The sequence below is a fragment of the Ips typographus genome, linkage group LG3 (genome assembly GCF_016097725.1).
Source record: "Ips typographus isolate SLU linkage group LG3, UJ_Ityp_2.0, whole genome shotgun sequence".
NCBI classification, from domain to species: Eukaryota; Metazoa; Arthropoda; class Insecta; order Coleoptera; family Curculionidae; genus Ips; species Ips typographus.
Window position 1 is genome coordinate 19,927,525 of NC_138424.1, and position 17,631 is coordinate 19,945,155.

The following is a 17,631-nucleotide window of genomic DNA, read 5'->3' on the forward strand; positions in this document are numbered from 1 at the left end:
TTTTAAATATGTTGATCAGATGACATATTGTCAAATTACGGACTTGAATAAGTCAGACTATTGACAGTTTTAGGTTGACACTTGACAAACGTCATTTATGATGTCCTGTTTACTTTTCTTTTATTTACTTGCTAATAATAAAACAACTTAAATTTATAAATATTTATACTAAAATATATCACAAATTCTATGGATTTTCTATCAAACATAAAAACAAAATAAACTACACTTTAGCCATGTCAAGAAAAGGAGATGTTTCAGTATGTGTTTTGTGCAATTACGACCTAGAATCATACTTTACAAGATTTTTTTTGCAGAGAGAAGATATCGCCAAACAGTTTGTATTGCCGGAAAGACAATCTAAAATCGATACTTTATTGAGACAGGATGGACAAGCTTACTGCATTTGCAGGTCCTCAGACTCGTCCAGATTTATGATAGCCTGTGATGCTTGTGAAGAATGGTATAAAAACACAAATAAACTTGTTAGCTGTGTGATTTTAATTTTTGATTTGGTGTTCCAGGTATCACGGAGACTGCATAAAGATTTCTGAAAAGGATGCCAAACTCATAAAACAATACTTTTGTGTGAGATGCCAGGAAGAAGATTCCACCTTGAAGACTAAATGGAAAACAAAACGAGAACGTGAAGAGAGTTCTTCTCAACCCAGTGAAGAAAAGAAGGCTAAAAAGCGCAAAGACAGATATGAAGATGACCCTGATGTTCCACATTATCGGGAAGAAAAGTCTAAAAGTAACTAACATCAAGCAATTTGGACTTATGTGTAACTAGATTTATATTTAAAAGGCAAGACAGATAAAAGAGCAAAAAAATGTGGGGAATGCATGGGTTGCTACCGAACTGAAGATTGTGGACGCTGTGATGTTTGTACCAGAAAGGCCAAACATGGTAAATCAAAGGAGAGATGCAAGCAGCGCATTTGTATTAATGCTCTAAGTGGCACGTGAGTACTGTTAGGTTCAGGTGTAAATTATTGACATAAAAATTTGTTTGTTGCAACTGACAAGGTTGTCAAAGTGTTAAAAATGAGAATAGTGAACATTAAAAGGAAACCTTTGAAACCACAGCCTCAGAGACCTGTAGTTTTAAGATCCAAGTAAAGTATTTAAATTGCTAGTCAAATCCACCTTAAAAAATGTGCTTAGAGATGTAAAATTCTCAGAAATTTATCAACAACAAAGCAACAATTCAGAACCACACTGTAAGTAGTCTTTACAGCTCCATTAAACCAAATTTGACAGTTCTGGCGTTAAATAATACTTTGATATTTTTCTTACATCACGTGACAGCTGTCATAACTGTCAAACCCCTGTCCTGAAACTAGAAAATTAGAAATAGTTGCTTGTTTGGAGAATTACAGTGTAAGTTGTGTTTAAAGCTCCATGGAGACAAGTTTGTCAGATGCGATGTTAGGGAAAACCCTAATACTTTGCGTGCGTCACGTGACAACTGTCATAACTGTCAAAACTCACTCACCAGTGACTTAAAAGTATAAAATATCAAATAGATGTGTTTCTTTGAGGAATTGCACTGTAAGTTGTGTTACACCTCCATGGAGCCAAATTTGACAGTTCTGACTTTAAAAAGCACTTTTATACTTTTTTTATATCACGTGGCAGCTGTCACAACTGTCAAAACCCCGACCTAAAACTAGAAAATTAGAAATAGTTGCTAATTTGAAGAATTACAGTGTAAGTTGTGTTTAAAGCTCCATGGAGACAAGTTTGACAGATGCGATGTTAGGGAAAACCCTAATACTTTGCTTGCGTCACGTGACAACTGTCAAAACTCACTCACCAGTGACTTAAAAGTATAAAATATCAAATAGATGTGTTTCTTTGAGGAATTGCACTGTAAGTTGTGTTACACCTCCATGGAGCCAAATTTGACAGTTCTGACTTTAAAAAGCACTTTTATACTTTTTTTATATCACGTGGCAGCTGTCACAACTGTCAAAACCCCGACCTAAAACTAGAAAATTAGAAATAGTTGCTAATTTGAAGAATTACAGTGTAAGTTGTGTTTAAAGCTCCATGGAGACAAGTTTGACAGATGCGATGTTAGGGAAAACCCTAATACTTTGCTTGCGTCACGTGACAACTGTCAAAACTCACTCACCAGTGACTTAAAAGTATAAAATATCAAATAGATGTGTTTCTTTGAGGAATTGTACTGTAAGTTGTGTTTACACCTCCATGGAGACAAATTTGACAGTTTTGACTTTAAAAAGCACTTTTATACCTTTTTTTATATCACGTGACAGCTGTCATAACTGTCAAAACCCTGACCTGAAACCAGAAAATTAGAAATAGTTGTTAATTTGAAGAATTAGACTGTAAGTTATGTTTAACGCTCCATGGAGACAAGTTTGACAGATGCGATGTTAGGGAAAACCCTAATACTTTGCTTGCGTCACGTGACAACTGTCAAAACTCACTCACCAGTGACTTAAAAGTATAAAATACCAAATAGATGTGTTTCTTTGAGGAATTGCACTGTAAGTTGTGTTTACAGCTCCATGGAGCCAAATTTGACAGTTTTGACTTTAAAAAGCAGTTTTATACCTTTTTTTATATCACGTGACAGCTGTCATAACTGTCAAAACCCTGACCTGAAACCAGAAAATTAGAAATAGTTGTTAATTTGAAGAATTACAGTGTAAGTTGTGTTTAAAGCTTCATGGTGACAAGTTTGACAGATGCGATGTTAGGGAAGACCCTAATACTTTGCTTGCGTCACGTGACAATTGTCATAACTGTCAAAACTCACTCACCAGTGACCAGAAAGTATAAAATGTCAAATAGATGTGTCTTTTTGATGAATTGCACTGTAAGTTCTGTTTATAGCTCTATTGAGACTTCTGACGTTAAGTGACTTCCACAACTGTCAAATTTTGCTTCATAGAACTATATATACCGTGTGATTTATCTAAGCGGTACTATTTTGGTAATTTGGCGTCACAGCTGCGTGACTTTTGACAGCTGTCAGATGACGTAAAAAACATATCAAAAGTGTCTGTTATTGCCAACGTGCAATACCATTGATCAAAGAAATACAACTAATCTACGTATTCCAGTTGTATGTTAGCATTGAAATATTTTTGACCTTTGACAGCTATCAGGTGACGTAAGAAACATATCGAAGTGTCACTTAGCCTCACAAATGTCAAATTTGGGGCTTTATTGAAATAAAAATACAAGGTACCACTGTTTTGGATTTGCTAGTTTCTTCTCACTGCTGAAGGAGTTTTAATAGTTATAACAAGTGTCACGTGACTATAAACCACGCTATGAAGTGTCATAACTGTCAAATTTAACATCTTAAATTGTCATTCAACGTCACCTGCCATATTTAACTCCACAAAGTTACAAATAACAGTTTGCGACGTGATTCATCAAAGGCGCGACTATTTGACATTTTACAGTATCACTGTACTGTTTAATGTGTTTTGACAGCTGTCAGGTTACTATAAGCCTGTCATTAAACATCATAGCTAGTTTAGTTCGTCAAAGTTGCCCACATTTGTCCAACCACACGAATTAAAAGCTTCTCGGGCTTTTCGACGTTGCCAAAATGACATGAACATCTTTTTCACGTGGAAAAGCTTGAAAATTACATTCAAATCAACGCTACCAAAGCCAAAACTCATTTTGGCAATATCGAAAAGCTCAAGAAGCTCTTAATTCGTGTGGTTGGAAAAACGTGGACCACTTTGACGAACTGAACTAGCTATGAAATTTAGTGAAAGGCTTATAGTCACCTGACAACTGTCAAAACTCATTAAACAGTGTGGTGAAACTGTAAAATGTCAAGTAGTCAAATTCGTAGCTCTGTAGAGTTGAATTTAGCAGTTGTGACATTAAATGACAGTTTAAGTCATTAAATCTGACAGTTATTACACTTAATGACACTTGACAGCTTACTTTATAGCCAGGTGACACTTGTTGTAACTATTAAAACTCATTTGGCAGTGAGATAAAACTATCCAATTTGCACTATACATTTGTGAGATTAAGTGACAGCTTGATAAGTTTCTTACGTCACTTGACAGCTGTCAACTGTCAAAACTCATTCAGCGATAACATTTATACAACAGGAATACGCGAATTCGCAGATAAATCGCATTTCAAGTGTTATTTATAGCGCCATAGAGTTAAGTCTAACAGTTGTGACATTAACAACCACTTGACACTTGTTTTTTACCTTCTGTGACCAATTCTTTTTCTCAAATTTAGCTCCATGGAGCTGTAAACACAACTTACAGTGCAATTCCTCAAAGAAACACAGTTTTTTTAGCATACTTTCAGGTCACTGGTGAGTTTTGACAGTTATGACAGCTGTCACGTGACGTAAAAATAAAGTACAAAAATGTTTCTTAACATCAGAACTGTCAAATTTGATTGACTACTGCCAGTGGGGTTCCTTCAAGAAACACATCTCCTTGGCATTTTACAATTTCCAAATCGTCCAAATTCCATTACTTGTTGCGTTAGATGTGCCTTTTTTTCATCATTCACACTTAAATTTTTAAAATTGCTTTGTCATTTTATCCAAAAATAAACTTCTAAAAGTTTTCCATCTCTATTTGTACTAAAAATAACAATTGACAAAAATGTTAGTAAATATTTTAAGCAGAACATCGTGTCACTCTCAAAAACACTATTATATTTAAAATAGAAAAGTGGTTTGTTAGGTAATTCCACAGAAATAAAAAAGTGAAGCAGAAAGGAAAGTATGATAACCCGGCCACACGTGTTTCTGCTTGTTGGCTTCATCAAGCATGTAACTCCAGCTGTATGAAACGAGGTTCAAAAACCAACCGACTTACACATGGTGAAACATAACTTGAAAAAGAGGGGACAAAACAAACATCATCCTTGTTCGTTTCTGCTAGTAACGTTAGTTAGTCAATTGCTAAATTTTCATTTTGTTCTAAGAACTCACAGTAGCAGTTCCCACGGAAAACGTCATAATGGGCCTGTCCCACAATTTTTTTTTATTTCATAACTGCAAAGACGGATTGAAAATATTATAGCCGTATTTTTTTGTTTTCAAAAATATTAAGTCTAAATAGAAAAAAAATGATGATAAAAACTACATTAATCTCATGTTTAAAACGCCCGCCGCCGGTGACGTACTACACTATCAACCAATCAGCGACAAGAAGTGAAACAGTTGGCGCGCAACAGCCAATAAAATCGCCCAGAATTACGTACGTCACATGCGCGCCAAAACAGATCTTTTAAATTTAATGGACAAATTCAAACTAATGTAGGAACATTTACGACCATAATTTTTTCTTCAAGAATATGAAAAATTAGTTTTTTGATCCTATTCTTTCGATTCCAGTCATTAAAACAAAAATTTATGATATGTGGGATAGGCCCATTCCTAAGGTTACAATTGGGAGTCAAATAGGAGTAGTTTACTAAACTGCTCGTCAAAAAGAATGGGACAGCAAAATTTTTGCTCTTTTTTGAGCGGCTGCTTCTTCAAATTGATTTACTTAATTCTAATAATTTTTTTGAGGATTAAAAGGTATTTTCTTCATCTTTCTTTTGACCTAAATGATCGTTTTGAAAAGTGCCACGGATCCGAGTATACAGGGTGTGACTGAGGTGTAGTCAAAAAATGAAAAATTCGGTCTAACGCCATTTCTAGCAAAAAAATTTTTTACGTTTTACAATAGCCTTAATCGAGTCTTGCGGTCAATATCTCTAAACGTTTTCGCCAGTTTGGCGATTAAAGGCCGTTTACAAAATTTATTGCAAAATTTTTAAAATGTGGTTACTTTTGATTCTCTTGTTTAAAATTAAACAATTTCTTTAGATCTTTTGTGGAAGAAGAGCGGTATTAGCAAGTTTACACTTAAAACTACCCAATTTAAGTAAAAAACATACACTGCGGTATACAGGGTGACCCAAAAAAAAAAATTTAAAAAGAAAATCATATGTTTTACCATAAATCTTAGCATGTTCAGTCATTTTAATGGAAAATAATGATATTGGATAGAGAAGCACACTATTTGTTTAGTAATCCAATTCATATATCTAGAAGTTTTGGCCAGTTTGGCGATTAAGGGGCGTTTACGATATTTACTAATTTTTAAAAAAAAAATGGTTCTTTTTAATTCTCTTGTTTTAAATTCGAAATTATTGAATTTAAAACAAGATTAGCAAAATTACATTTCAATTCACCCATTTTAGGTGAGAATTTATAAACAGAGTGGGTTAAAAAATCATACAAAAGATAAATCAAATGTTTTACCATACAAATAAAACATGTATCTTTATTCGGTAAATTTAATCAAAAATAATGGTTTTTAATTTAAAAAAAACCAAGTCCACAACATTCATATCCGATGACTTTGCGGGCTACAAACCCATTTGTTCTTAATACCTTGTCGGTCCCCCAGCAGTTTGTTGCAACTCCGCAACCCTTCTTGGCATGCTATCCACCAACTTTGCAATAAAATTTTGGGGAATTGCCTCCCATTCAACCGTCACCATTTCTGCCAACTCATTCAAATTTTGAAATTCATGCTCTGAGCCATTTATTCTCAATTTCATTCTACTCCATACGTGCTCTATTACGTTCATATCCGGTGACCTTGCAGGCCACTCCATTCGTTCGATGTTGTTCTCTCTCAAAATATCTTGTACGATTCTGGCTCGATGTGGACGAGCATTGTCGTCAATTAAGATAAAACCGTTCCCAAAGTTTCGAGAAAAGGGAACAACGATATCACGTATACACATATCCCTGTACCTCTGCGCATTCATACTATCCTCAATCAAAATGACTAAATCTGTTCTTCCATTCCTCATAATCCCGCCCCAAACTGTAATTCCACCTCCCCCAAAAGCAACCCTAGCATCCATGCATTCTTCCATATATCGTTCATTTCTTTCTCTCCATACCAATAATCGCCCGTCAGATTCATACAAATTGAACTCTGTATGAATGCAGTTTATAAGTTTTTACTTAAATTGGGTAGTTTTAAGTGTAATTTTTCTAATCTCGTATTTCATCCGAAAAAGATCTAAGGAAATAAATTGTTAAATTTAAAACAAGGGAATTAAAAATAACCACATTTAAAAAAAAATCAATAAATATTGTAAACGGCGCTTAATCGCCAAACTGGCGAAAACGTCTAGAGATAGAATTACTAAACAAATAGTGTGCTTCTATATCCAATATCATTATTTTCCATAAAAATGACTGAACATGCTAAGATTTATGATAAAACATATGATTTTCTTTTCAAATTTTTTTTTGGGTCACCCTGTATCTCGCAGTGTATGTTTTTTACTTAAATTGGGTAGTTTTAAGTGTAAACTTGCTAATCCCGCTCTTCTTCCACAAAAGATCTAAAGAAATTGTTTAATTTTAAACAAGAGAATTAAAAGTAACCACATTTTAAAAATTTTGCAATAAATTTTGTAAACGGCTTTTAATCGCCAAACTGGCGAAAACGTTTAGAGATATTGACCGCAAGACTCGATTAAGGCTATTGTAAAACGTAAAAATTTTTTTTGCGAGAAATGGCGTTAGACCGTATTTTTCATTTTTTGACTACACCTCAGTCACACCCTGTATACTCGGATCCGTGGCACCTTTCAAAAAGATCATTTAGGTCAAAAGAAAGAGGAAGAAAATACCTTTTAATCCTTAAAAAAATTATTAGAATCAAGTAAATCAATTTGAAGAAGCAGCCGCTCAAAAAAGAGCAAAAATTTTGCTGTCCCATTCTTTTTGACGAGCAGTTTAGTAAACTACTCCTATTTGACTCCCATTTGTAACCTTAAATTACTTAACCTAATTACTTAACCTAAATTACTTTTTCACTTTTTTTTCTGCGGAATTACCCAATAGAGCACTCTCCTATTTTGTATTACGTTCGCGTTATGCATTTCCTCTATATTATATTTAAGTTTGAAGTAATCACTTAAAAAGTGTCGTGCGTTTCTTAAAAACCATGATTTTTGGTTTTTAAATTTAACTTTCAGCTTAATAAAGTTAACTAAAACAAACTTGCAGTGCTAGAAGAAAGCGGAAAGACTCAGGATCCGACCACGAACAAACCTACAATGAACACCTGAAAACCGATTACGCCAGACAATGTTACGGGCCTAAGTGTGTTAGAAGCGCCCGTTACGGCTCCAAGTATTGTTCCGATCAGTGCGGAATGAACCTGGCCAAAACGAGGGTGCTGCAAGTGTTGCCTCAAAGACTCCAGGAATGGTCTTTAAGCCCTACAACCGCCGAAGAGATCAACATTAAAGGTTTCTAGCGGATAGACCAAAAGTAAACTGACTTTTTGTAATTGTAAACGTGATTCGCAGCTTTGGACCAAGTCAGAAAGCAGCAGCTTGAAGTTAGGCACATTTTACAGGAACTGGACAAACGACATCGAGAAATTGATTATTTGGTGGACAGAGCTAAGAATGCTGTTATTGATACCCACTGGGAGAATGATGTAAGTTATTATTATTTTCCTGAAAAAACGGTGTTATAAGAGTTAATAACAGGATAATACAGTTTTTTCTAATTTAAAGTAAACCCAATGAAATTAATTATTAAATAACCCGTCAATTTTCATATCTTTTCCAGTTACCAGTACACCATTATACAGGGGCGATTAATAAACTAAATACTATGTCAGATTTTTGTTACAGTTACTGTACTGTCAATTGTCAATCAAAAATGGAGCAACACTATGGAAAACCCTTGAAAAGTTAACACATTCTTCTATAGAAAATTTATTAAAATCATAACTTCATCTACTGTTAGTATTGTGCTTCCAAATGTTCTTCAACTAGTCTAGAAGCTTTCAAAGGTTCAAATTTGCTTCTAGAGTAGTTTAGGAGCTTCCAAAAATTTGTAGAACCATCTAAGAATACCCAAATGGCTGTAAAGAAATACAGAACTTTCAATATGTTCTTGAAACTGTCCAAAAACCTTCCAAATACTCCTGAAGTCGTCTAAACAGATTTCAAAAACTTCCAAATGCTCTTCAACTAGTCTAGAAGCTTTCAAAACAATTTAAAATAATCTAAAAGCTTCTGTACTCTTCTAGAGTAGTTTAGAGCTTCCAAAAAATTTGTAGAACCGTCTAAGAGTTCCCAAATAGCTCTAAAGAGCTCCAGAACTTTCAATAGACCTTTGAAAACTGTCCAAATACTCCTGAAGTCGTCTAAACAGATTTCAAAAGCTTCCAAATGCTCTTCAACTAGTCTAGAAGCTTTCAAAACAATTTAAAATAATCTAAAAGTTTCCGTATGCTTCTAGAGTAGTTTAGAAGCTTCAGAAATTTCCTAGAACCGTCTAAGAGTTAGAATTGCCTCTAAAACAGTCCAGAACTTTCAATATGTTCTTGAAACTGTCCAAAAACCTTCCAAAAGCTGCTGAAGTCGTCTAAAGAGATTTCAAAAGCTTCCAAATGCTCTTTAACTAGTTTAGAACCTTTAAAAAGTTCAAGTATGCTTCTAGAGTAGTTTAGAAGCTTCCAAAAATTACTAGAACCGTCTAAGAGTTCCCAAATAGCTCTAAAGAGCTCCAGAACCTTCAATAGATCTTTGAAAACTGTCCAAATACTCCTGAAGTCGTCTAAACAGATTTCAAAAGCTTCTAAATGCTCTTCAACTAGTCTAGAAGCTTTCAAAACAATTTAAAATAATCTAAAAGCTTCTGTACTCTTCTAGAGTAGTTTAGGAGCATCCAAAAAATGTGTAGAACCGTCTAAGAGTTCGAATTGCCTCTAAAAGAGTCCAGAACTTTCAATATGTTCTTGAAACGGTTCAAAAACCTTCCAAAAGCTCCTGAAGTCGTCTATAGAGATTTGAGATGCTTCCAAATGCTCTTTAACTAGTTTAGAAGCCTTAAAAAGTTCAAGTATGCTTCTAGAGTAGTTTAGGAGCTTCCAAAAGCTCCTGAATTCGTCTAAAAAGATTTCAAAAGCTTTCAAATGCTCTTTAACTAGTTTAGAAGCTTTCAAAAGTTCAAGTATGCTTCTAGAGTAGTTTAGGAGCTTCCAAAAATTTGTAGAACCGTCTAAGAATACCCAAATGGTTTTAAAGAAATACAGAACCTTCAATATGTTCTTGGAACTGTCCAAAAACCTTCCAAATACTCCTGGAGTTGTCTAAACCGATTTCAAAAGCTTCCAAATGATCTTCAACTCGTCTAGAAGCTTCCAAAAAATATGTAGAACCGTCTAAGAGTTCGAATTGCCTCTAAAACAGTCCAGAACTTTCAATATGTTCTTGAAACGGTTCAAAAACCTTCCAAAAGCTCCTGAAGTCGTCTAAAAAGATTTCAAAAGCTTTCAAATGCTCTTTAACTAGTTTAGAAGCTTTCAAAAGTTCAAGTATGCTTCTAGAGTAGTTTAGGAGCTTCCAAAAGCTCCTGAAATCGTCTAAAAAGATTTCAAAAGCTTTAGGAGCAGCCTAAAAGCTTACAAATGCTCTTTAACTGGTCTAGAAGCTTTCAAAAGAGTTTAAAACATTCCAAAAGCTTCTGTATGCTTCTAGAGTAGCTTAGAAGCTTTAGAAAATTTCTAGAACCGTCTAAGGAGTTCCCAAATGCCTCTAAATCAGTCCAGAACCTTTAATATTCTCTTTAAACTCTCCAAAAATCTTCTAAATCATCCTGAAGTAGTCTAAAAAGATTTCAAAACCTTCTAAAACAGTATAGAAAATCCAAAAGCTTCCAAAGCAGTGTTTAGAAACTTCCAAAAGCTTTAGGAGCAGTCGAAAAGCTTCTAAATGCTCTTCGACTGGTCTAGAAGCTTTCAAAAGAGTTCAAAACAGTCTAAAAGCTTCCGTATGCTTTTAGAGTAGTTTAGAATATTCAGAAAATGTTTAGAACCATCTAACAGTTTTCATATGACTCTAAAGAACTTCAGAACCTTCAATAGGCTTTTGAAAACTGTCCAAATACTCCTGAAGTCGTCTAAACAGATTTCAAATGCTCCTAAAACCCCTTAGAAGCTCCGAAAAGCTTTTAAAACAGTCTAAAAGCTTCCAAATGCTCTTCAACTAGTTTAGAACCTCTCAAAAGATTTGAGAAAACAGTTTAAAACCTTTCAACAATATCTAGAACCATCTTAGAGTGTCCAAATGCCTCTAAAGTAGTTCAGAACCTTCAATATCCTCTTTTAACTGTCTAAGAACTTGAAGTAGCCTAAAATGATTTCAAAACTTTCCAAAACATTATACAAATCCCAAAAGCTTCCAAAACAGTCCCTACTGATTGCCACAGATTTTTATTGCGTAAATTGATATTTTATAAGCCACAAGTGTATTAAAAAACAATTTTAAATTTTCAAATTTGATACTACTGTTGTTTGGTTGTTTCCAGGTCGAAAAAGACGAAGAAAGCTCAATGTATTGTGTGACCTGCGGACATGAAATCCATTCAAAAACCGCCATAAGACACATGGAAAAGTGTTTCAACAAGTACGAATCGCAGGCCTCTTTTGGTAGCGTTTTTAAAACTCGCATCGAAGGTTGGTCGTGATCGATTTGACAACTTTTCAGATTTAAATAACAAGAATGTTTCAGGCAATAACATGTTTTGCGACTTCTACAATTCAGTCAATCGTACCTACTGCAAACGACTGCGAGTGTTATGCCCGGAACATTGCAAAGACCCGAAAATATCCGAGCATGAAGTGTGCGGTTGTCCGTTGGTTACCAACGTGTTTTCGCCCACTGGGGATTTTTGCAGGGCGCCCAAAAAATCATGCACCAAACATTACGTTTGGGAGAAGTTAAGAAGGGCCGAGGTAAGTCGTTACGTCTCGGATTTTGTGTTTTTTTTTTACTTTTTTTGTCTTCTTTTTTGTCGACAAACAGCTTTTTTTCCTGACTGTACCAGTATTTGTAGTTTTGTAGTTTTTTCAGGTTATTTAACAGGAAATTTAATCAGTATTCCAAAAATGTGCTTAAAACAGTCATTTTCTCACTCCAAGTGGGTTTTATAGGCGATTTTTTCTCCGACTGTTCTTTCAAACTGTCTTTCTGTCATTTCAAATTTTACCACCGCTTTTCTCCTTGACTGTACCAAATCTTACAGTGTTTTTACTTGTTATTGGATAGGAAATTTAATGAGGATTCCAAAAATGTGCTTAAAACAGTAATTTTCTTACTGCAAGTGGGTTTTACAGGCGATTTTATCTTGGACTGTCCTTTCAAACTGTGTTTCTGTCAGTTCAAACTTTGACACCGCTTTTCTCTTTGACTGTACCAAATCATGTAGTCTTTTTCTAGGTTCTAGATGGGAAATTTAATGAGGATTCCAAAAATGTGCTTAAAACAGTCATTTTCTTACTCCAAGTTTTGTCTTTGACTTTCCTTTTAAATCGTGTTTCTGTCAGTTCAAATTTCGACACCGCTTTTCTCCCTGACTGTACGAAATCTTGTACTGTTTTTCCAGGTTATTAGATAGGAAATTTAATGAGGATTCCAAAAATGTGCTTAAAACGGTAATTTTCTTACTGCAAGTGGGTTTTACAGGCGATTTTATCTTGGACTGTCCTTTCAAACTGTGTTTCTGTCAGTTCAAGCTTTGGCACCGCCTTTCTCTCTGACTGTACTAAATCATGTAGGCTTTTTCTAGGTTCTAGATGGGAAATTTAATGAGGATTCCAAAAATGTGCTTAAAACGGTCATTTTCTTACTCCAAGTGAGTTTTACAGGCAATTTTATATCTGACGGTTCTATCAAACTGTGTTTCTGTCAGTTCAAACTTTGACACCGCTTTTCTCTTTGACTGTACCAAATCTTGTAGTGTTTTTTCAGATTCTAGATAGAAAATTTAATGAGGATTCCAAAAATGTACTTAAAACAGTAATTTTCTTACAGCAAGTGGGTTTCACAGGCAATTTTATCTTAGACTGTCTTTTCAAACTGTATTTCTGTCAGTTCAAGCTTTGGCACCGCCTTTCTCTCTGACTGTACCAAATCATGTAGTCTTTTTCTAGGTTCTAGATGGGAAATTTAATGAGGATTCCAAAAATGTGCTTAAAACAGTCATTTTCTCACTCCAAGTGGGTTTTATAGGCGATTTTTTCTCCGACTGTTCTTTCAAACTGTCTTTCTGTCATTTCAAACTTTACCACCGCTTTTCTCCTTGACTGTACCAAATCTTACAGTGTTTTTACTTGTTATTGGATAGGAAATTTAATGAGGATTCCAAAAATGTGCTTAAAACAGTAATTTTCTTACTGCAAGTGGGTTTTACAGGCGATTTTATCTTGGACTGTCCTTTCAAACTGTGTTTCTGTCAGTTCAAACTTTGACACCGCTTTTCTCTTTGACTGTACCAAATCATGTAGTCTTTTTCTAGGTTCTAGATGGGAAATTTAATGAGGATTCCAAAAATGTGCTTAAAACAGTCATTTTCTTACTCCAAGTTTTGTCTTTGACTTTCCTTTTAAATCGTGTTTCTGTCAGTTCAAATTTCGACACCGCTTTTCTCCCTGACTGTACGAAATCTTGTACTGTTTTTCCAGGTTATTAGATAGGAAATTTAATGAGGATTCCAAAAATGTGCTTAAAACGGTAATTTTCTTACTGCAAGTGGGTTTTACAGGCGATTTTATCTTGGACTGTCCTTTCAAACTGTGTTTCTGTCAGTTCAAGCTTTGGCACCGCCTTTCTCTCTGACTGTACCAAATCATGTAGTCTTTTTCTAGGTTCTAGATGGGAAATTTAATGAGGATTCCAAAAATGTGCTTAAAACGGTCATTTTCTTACTCCAAGTGAGTTTTACAGGCAATTTTATATCTGACGGTTCTATCAAACTGTGTTTCTGTCAGTTCAAACTTTGACACCGCTTTTCTCTTTGACTGTACCAAATCTTGTAGTGTTTTTTCAGGTTCTCGATAGAAAATTTAATGAGGATTCCAAAAATGTGCTTAAAACAGTAATTTTCTTACAGCAAGTGGGTTTCACAGGCAATTTTATCTTGGACTGTCTTTTCAAACTGTATTTCTGTCAGTTCAAGCTTTGGCACCGCCTTTCTCTCTGACTGTACCAAATCATGTAGTCTTTTTCTAGGTTCTAGATGAGAAATTTAATGAGGATTCCAAAAATGTGGTTAAAACGGTCATTTTCTTACTCCAAGTGAGTTTTACAGGCAATTTTATATCTGACGGTTCTATCAAACTGTGTTTCTGTCAGTTTAAACTTTGACACCGCTTTTCTCTTTGACTGTACCAAATCTTGTAGTGTTTTTTCAGGTTCTAGATAGAAAATTTAATGAGGATTCCAAAAATGTGCTTAAAACAGTAATTTTCTTACAGCAAGTGGGTTTTACAGGCAATTTTATCTTAGACTGTCTTTTCAAACTGTGTTTCTGTCAGTTCAAGCTTTGGCACAGCCTTTCTCTCTGACTGTATCAAATCATGTAGTCTTTTTCTAGGTTCTAGATAGGAAATTTAATGAGGATTCCAAAAATGTGCTTAAAACAGTCAGTTTCTTACTCAAAGTGGGTTTTACAGGCGATTTTCTCTCAAACTGTCAGTGCAAACTTTGCCACCTCTCTTCTCCCTGACTGTACTAAATTTTGTAGTGGTTTTTCATGTTATTGGATAGAAAATTTAATGAAGATTCCATGACTTTAATGAAATTAATGACACTAATGACAGTTATGACAGGAAAATGATATCTTCCAAGCAAATTTCAATTAGACTCATAAATTTACTGTTAAAAATGGTAAATTTCACGCTGATTTTACTTTACCTTAACGGTATATAATCATTAAAAAAGATTAATATTATGGTGTCTTACAACATTTAACAAGGCGATTCTACAGGAAGAATATAACACTTTGACACTTTTTCCAAAACTCCATAATAACAGATCTACAAGATGTTAAAAATAATTAAGCAAAACTTGGAAAGTAATTTAACGTGCGTTATTATTAATCACACCCTGCAGAGCAATGTTAACATAGATTACCATGTTTAGTAGGTATACTGTTTTTAAGTAGTTTTGACTTTTGAGTTGTCGAAGTTGTAAATCAACTTTTAAACAATAATACGACATTCATACATATGAATAAGTGTATACATTTTTAAAATAATCAACAAAAAAGTAACTTTTTTTTTCAATCAAAACTTTAAAACATCCCGTAGATTCGTTATTATTGACTTTTCAAAAAAGTGTTATAGGACTTGTCACTTAAGCCTGGAAAGTTAGCCCGTTAAATGTTGTTGTCGCACATTTCCGGACACCCTGTACAGGGTGGTCTGATTTACTTGTTTTTATATGGAAACTGCCAACTTTGCTATCGTCAAATTGTGAATTTTCGACATTTTGGACAAGTTGAGAGTCCGGTGAAAATAGCTTTTACATTATTAAGTTAATATTACTTTAATAGATTTAGTATTTTTTGAGTTCTGAACTAAACTTCTACTTTTCTAAATATGAGTCATATTTAATTTTTCTCCAGAATTTTTTTTTCTCCTTTAAAATGAACTATAACATGTATGGTTTTGGATTAATTGTCCCACCAGGATCACCGGATTAAACGCCTATGGATTTTTTATGGGGCCACTTGAAAGACAATTTATATAAACATAAAAGCAATTTTTTTACGAAAAAATAACAAAATAGCGTAATTCAAAGTTCCAAGTGTTGCTAAAAGATGTCACTATTAGTACGTTTGAACACTTATTTATTATAATTCATTTCTGACTCTTATATTTTATTTAATCTTGATAAGCAAAAATATCACAAAAAAACCTTCATTTCACCACAAAAACTATTTCAAGAAATGTTAACAATTCAAAGATTACACTTTACAGTTCCACGGTGAGAATTTTGACAGTTGAGTTGTTATTTTAACAGAATATGCTTAGAACTGTCTCAAGTCAACTGTTCAATACGTCAAAATAGTTAAATGTATCACAAAAACCTTCCTTTTTACGACAAAAAATATTTCAAGAGCTGTTAACAATGCAAAAACAACAATTTATAGTTTCACGTTGACAGTTTTGACAGTTGGGATATTATTTTGACAGAATTGTCTCTAGTCAATCACCAAAATACTTCATTTTACTCCTTTTAGCACAAAACCTATTTGAAGAGTGACTAACAATGCAAAAAGTAGTTCCCCAGTAAGGATTTTGACATTTGAGCTGTTATTTTGACAGAGTTGGCTTAAAACTACCTCTAGTTACACAAAAATGTCAAAATATAATTTTATTACTCAAGACATATTTAGCTAAAAAAAAGTTTTTATACAAATTACTACACACAATTTATCCCAAACCATACTTGTTATAGGTCATTTTAAAGGGAAAAAAATTATCTATTATCCTATAACTTCAATTTCAAGAGCCATTCAAAAAATTCTGAAACTAAACAAGTTTTCTCCTTTCAAAATACAAAATGAGTGTTGTTCGAGAACAGGGAAATGACGACTAGGACCAAAGAATTCTATTTTACAAAAAATCTAAATCTATTTGCTGTAAATTGAATTTATTGCAAAATGAAATTAACCCACTCATAGAGATGACCCAAGTTAATTTTCTCCATGAAAAATTGATGGAAAACGGTAAATTATTGAGAAATGTTTTGAATATCTATTCTTCATTGAAAAGTTACATTAATTGACAGGATGTTCAAAATGTCAAAATTTGACATTACAAGAAAACAAAAGACGATAGCGAACTTCTGTTTGCGGCCATTGGCGTTTCAAGTTAAGATCGCAGCGCCAGTTGAACTAAAATCGGGCAACAGTTGGAATGTCCGAAACTGGTTTCAAAACTGATCACCAGAGGGAGTATCTCTTGCGCCAATAGAACCTTGAAAAATAAATCGGGCAACGCCTTTTTGATTTTTAAATTTCTTAACGGTTCTGGCGGTTTCCATATAAAAGCAATTAGACCATCCTGTACAAATAATATAATTTATTAAGGTGGATTTGGAAAGAGTGCGCCAGTGGCTCAAGTTGGACGAATTATTGGACAAAGAAAGACAAATTAGAACGAGCATGGCTAATCGGGCCGGTGTGTTGGCATTAATGTTGCATAGTACCTACAATCACGAGCTGATGGAACGGATTACCAAAGCGCAAGACCAACAGGCGCTGCAAAGGGAAATGGAGAAAGCTAGACAGAGATCGAAATCCAAATATTCTTAAGTGCAAATCACTTGTAATAGAGTCACAATGTGACTTATTGATTTGCTAAACTGTAATAAAACTGTTTTTTTTTTTAATTACAAAATTACTTGCTGTCTAGAGAGGTAAGTGGTTCTTTTCTTGTTGGACTTTTTTGCCCTGGGCCCTAATTCTTGAACGCAGGGAGTAGAATTACCGATAGAAGTGTTGATAGAATGTGACAGAACTGGTTGACAAAACCAGGTTTCTGTCAAATTATGTGTTCCGTTCTTTTGATAACATCCCTTCCCTCGATTCAACAATCTAGGGCCTGATAGGTAAGTCCGCACTAACCTCAAATTTCCTGAGTAATTTAAGGAAAACCGATTTTCTTGAAACTTGTTGAAAATTTTTCAAAATCAAAAACCAGGATTGAAACAAAAACTTTATAGGATGCGGTTAGACACATTTTAAACAACGGTCTCAAAATTACCTCA

The 17,631-nt window shown here is 34.2% G+C and overlaps 1 protein-coding gene across 1 annotated transcript; it reads left to right on the plus strand.

The window, feature by feature from the left end:
• Positions 1 to 100: 100 nt before the first annotated feature.
• Cfp1 (CXXC finger protein 1) lies at positions 101 to 17,284 on the plus strand. Its single transcript, XM_081975093.1, has 9 exons — positions 101 to 260; positions 318 to 463; positions 525 to 754; positions 809 to 965; positions 8,063 to 8,307; positions 8,368 to 8,501; positions 11,384 to 11,531; positions 11,587 to 11,810; positions 16,952 to 17,284. The coding sequence occupies exons 1-9, from the start codon at positions 237 to 239 to the stop codon at positions 17,174 to 17,176; spliced, it is 1,533 nt and encodes a 510-aa protein (XP_081831219.1). The 5' UTR covers positions 101 to 236; the 3' UTR covers positions 17,177 to 17,284.
• Positions 17,285 to 17,631: the final 347 nt, after the last annotated feature.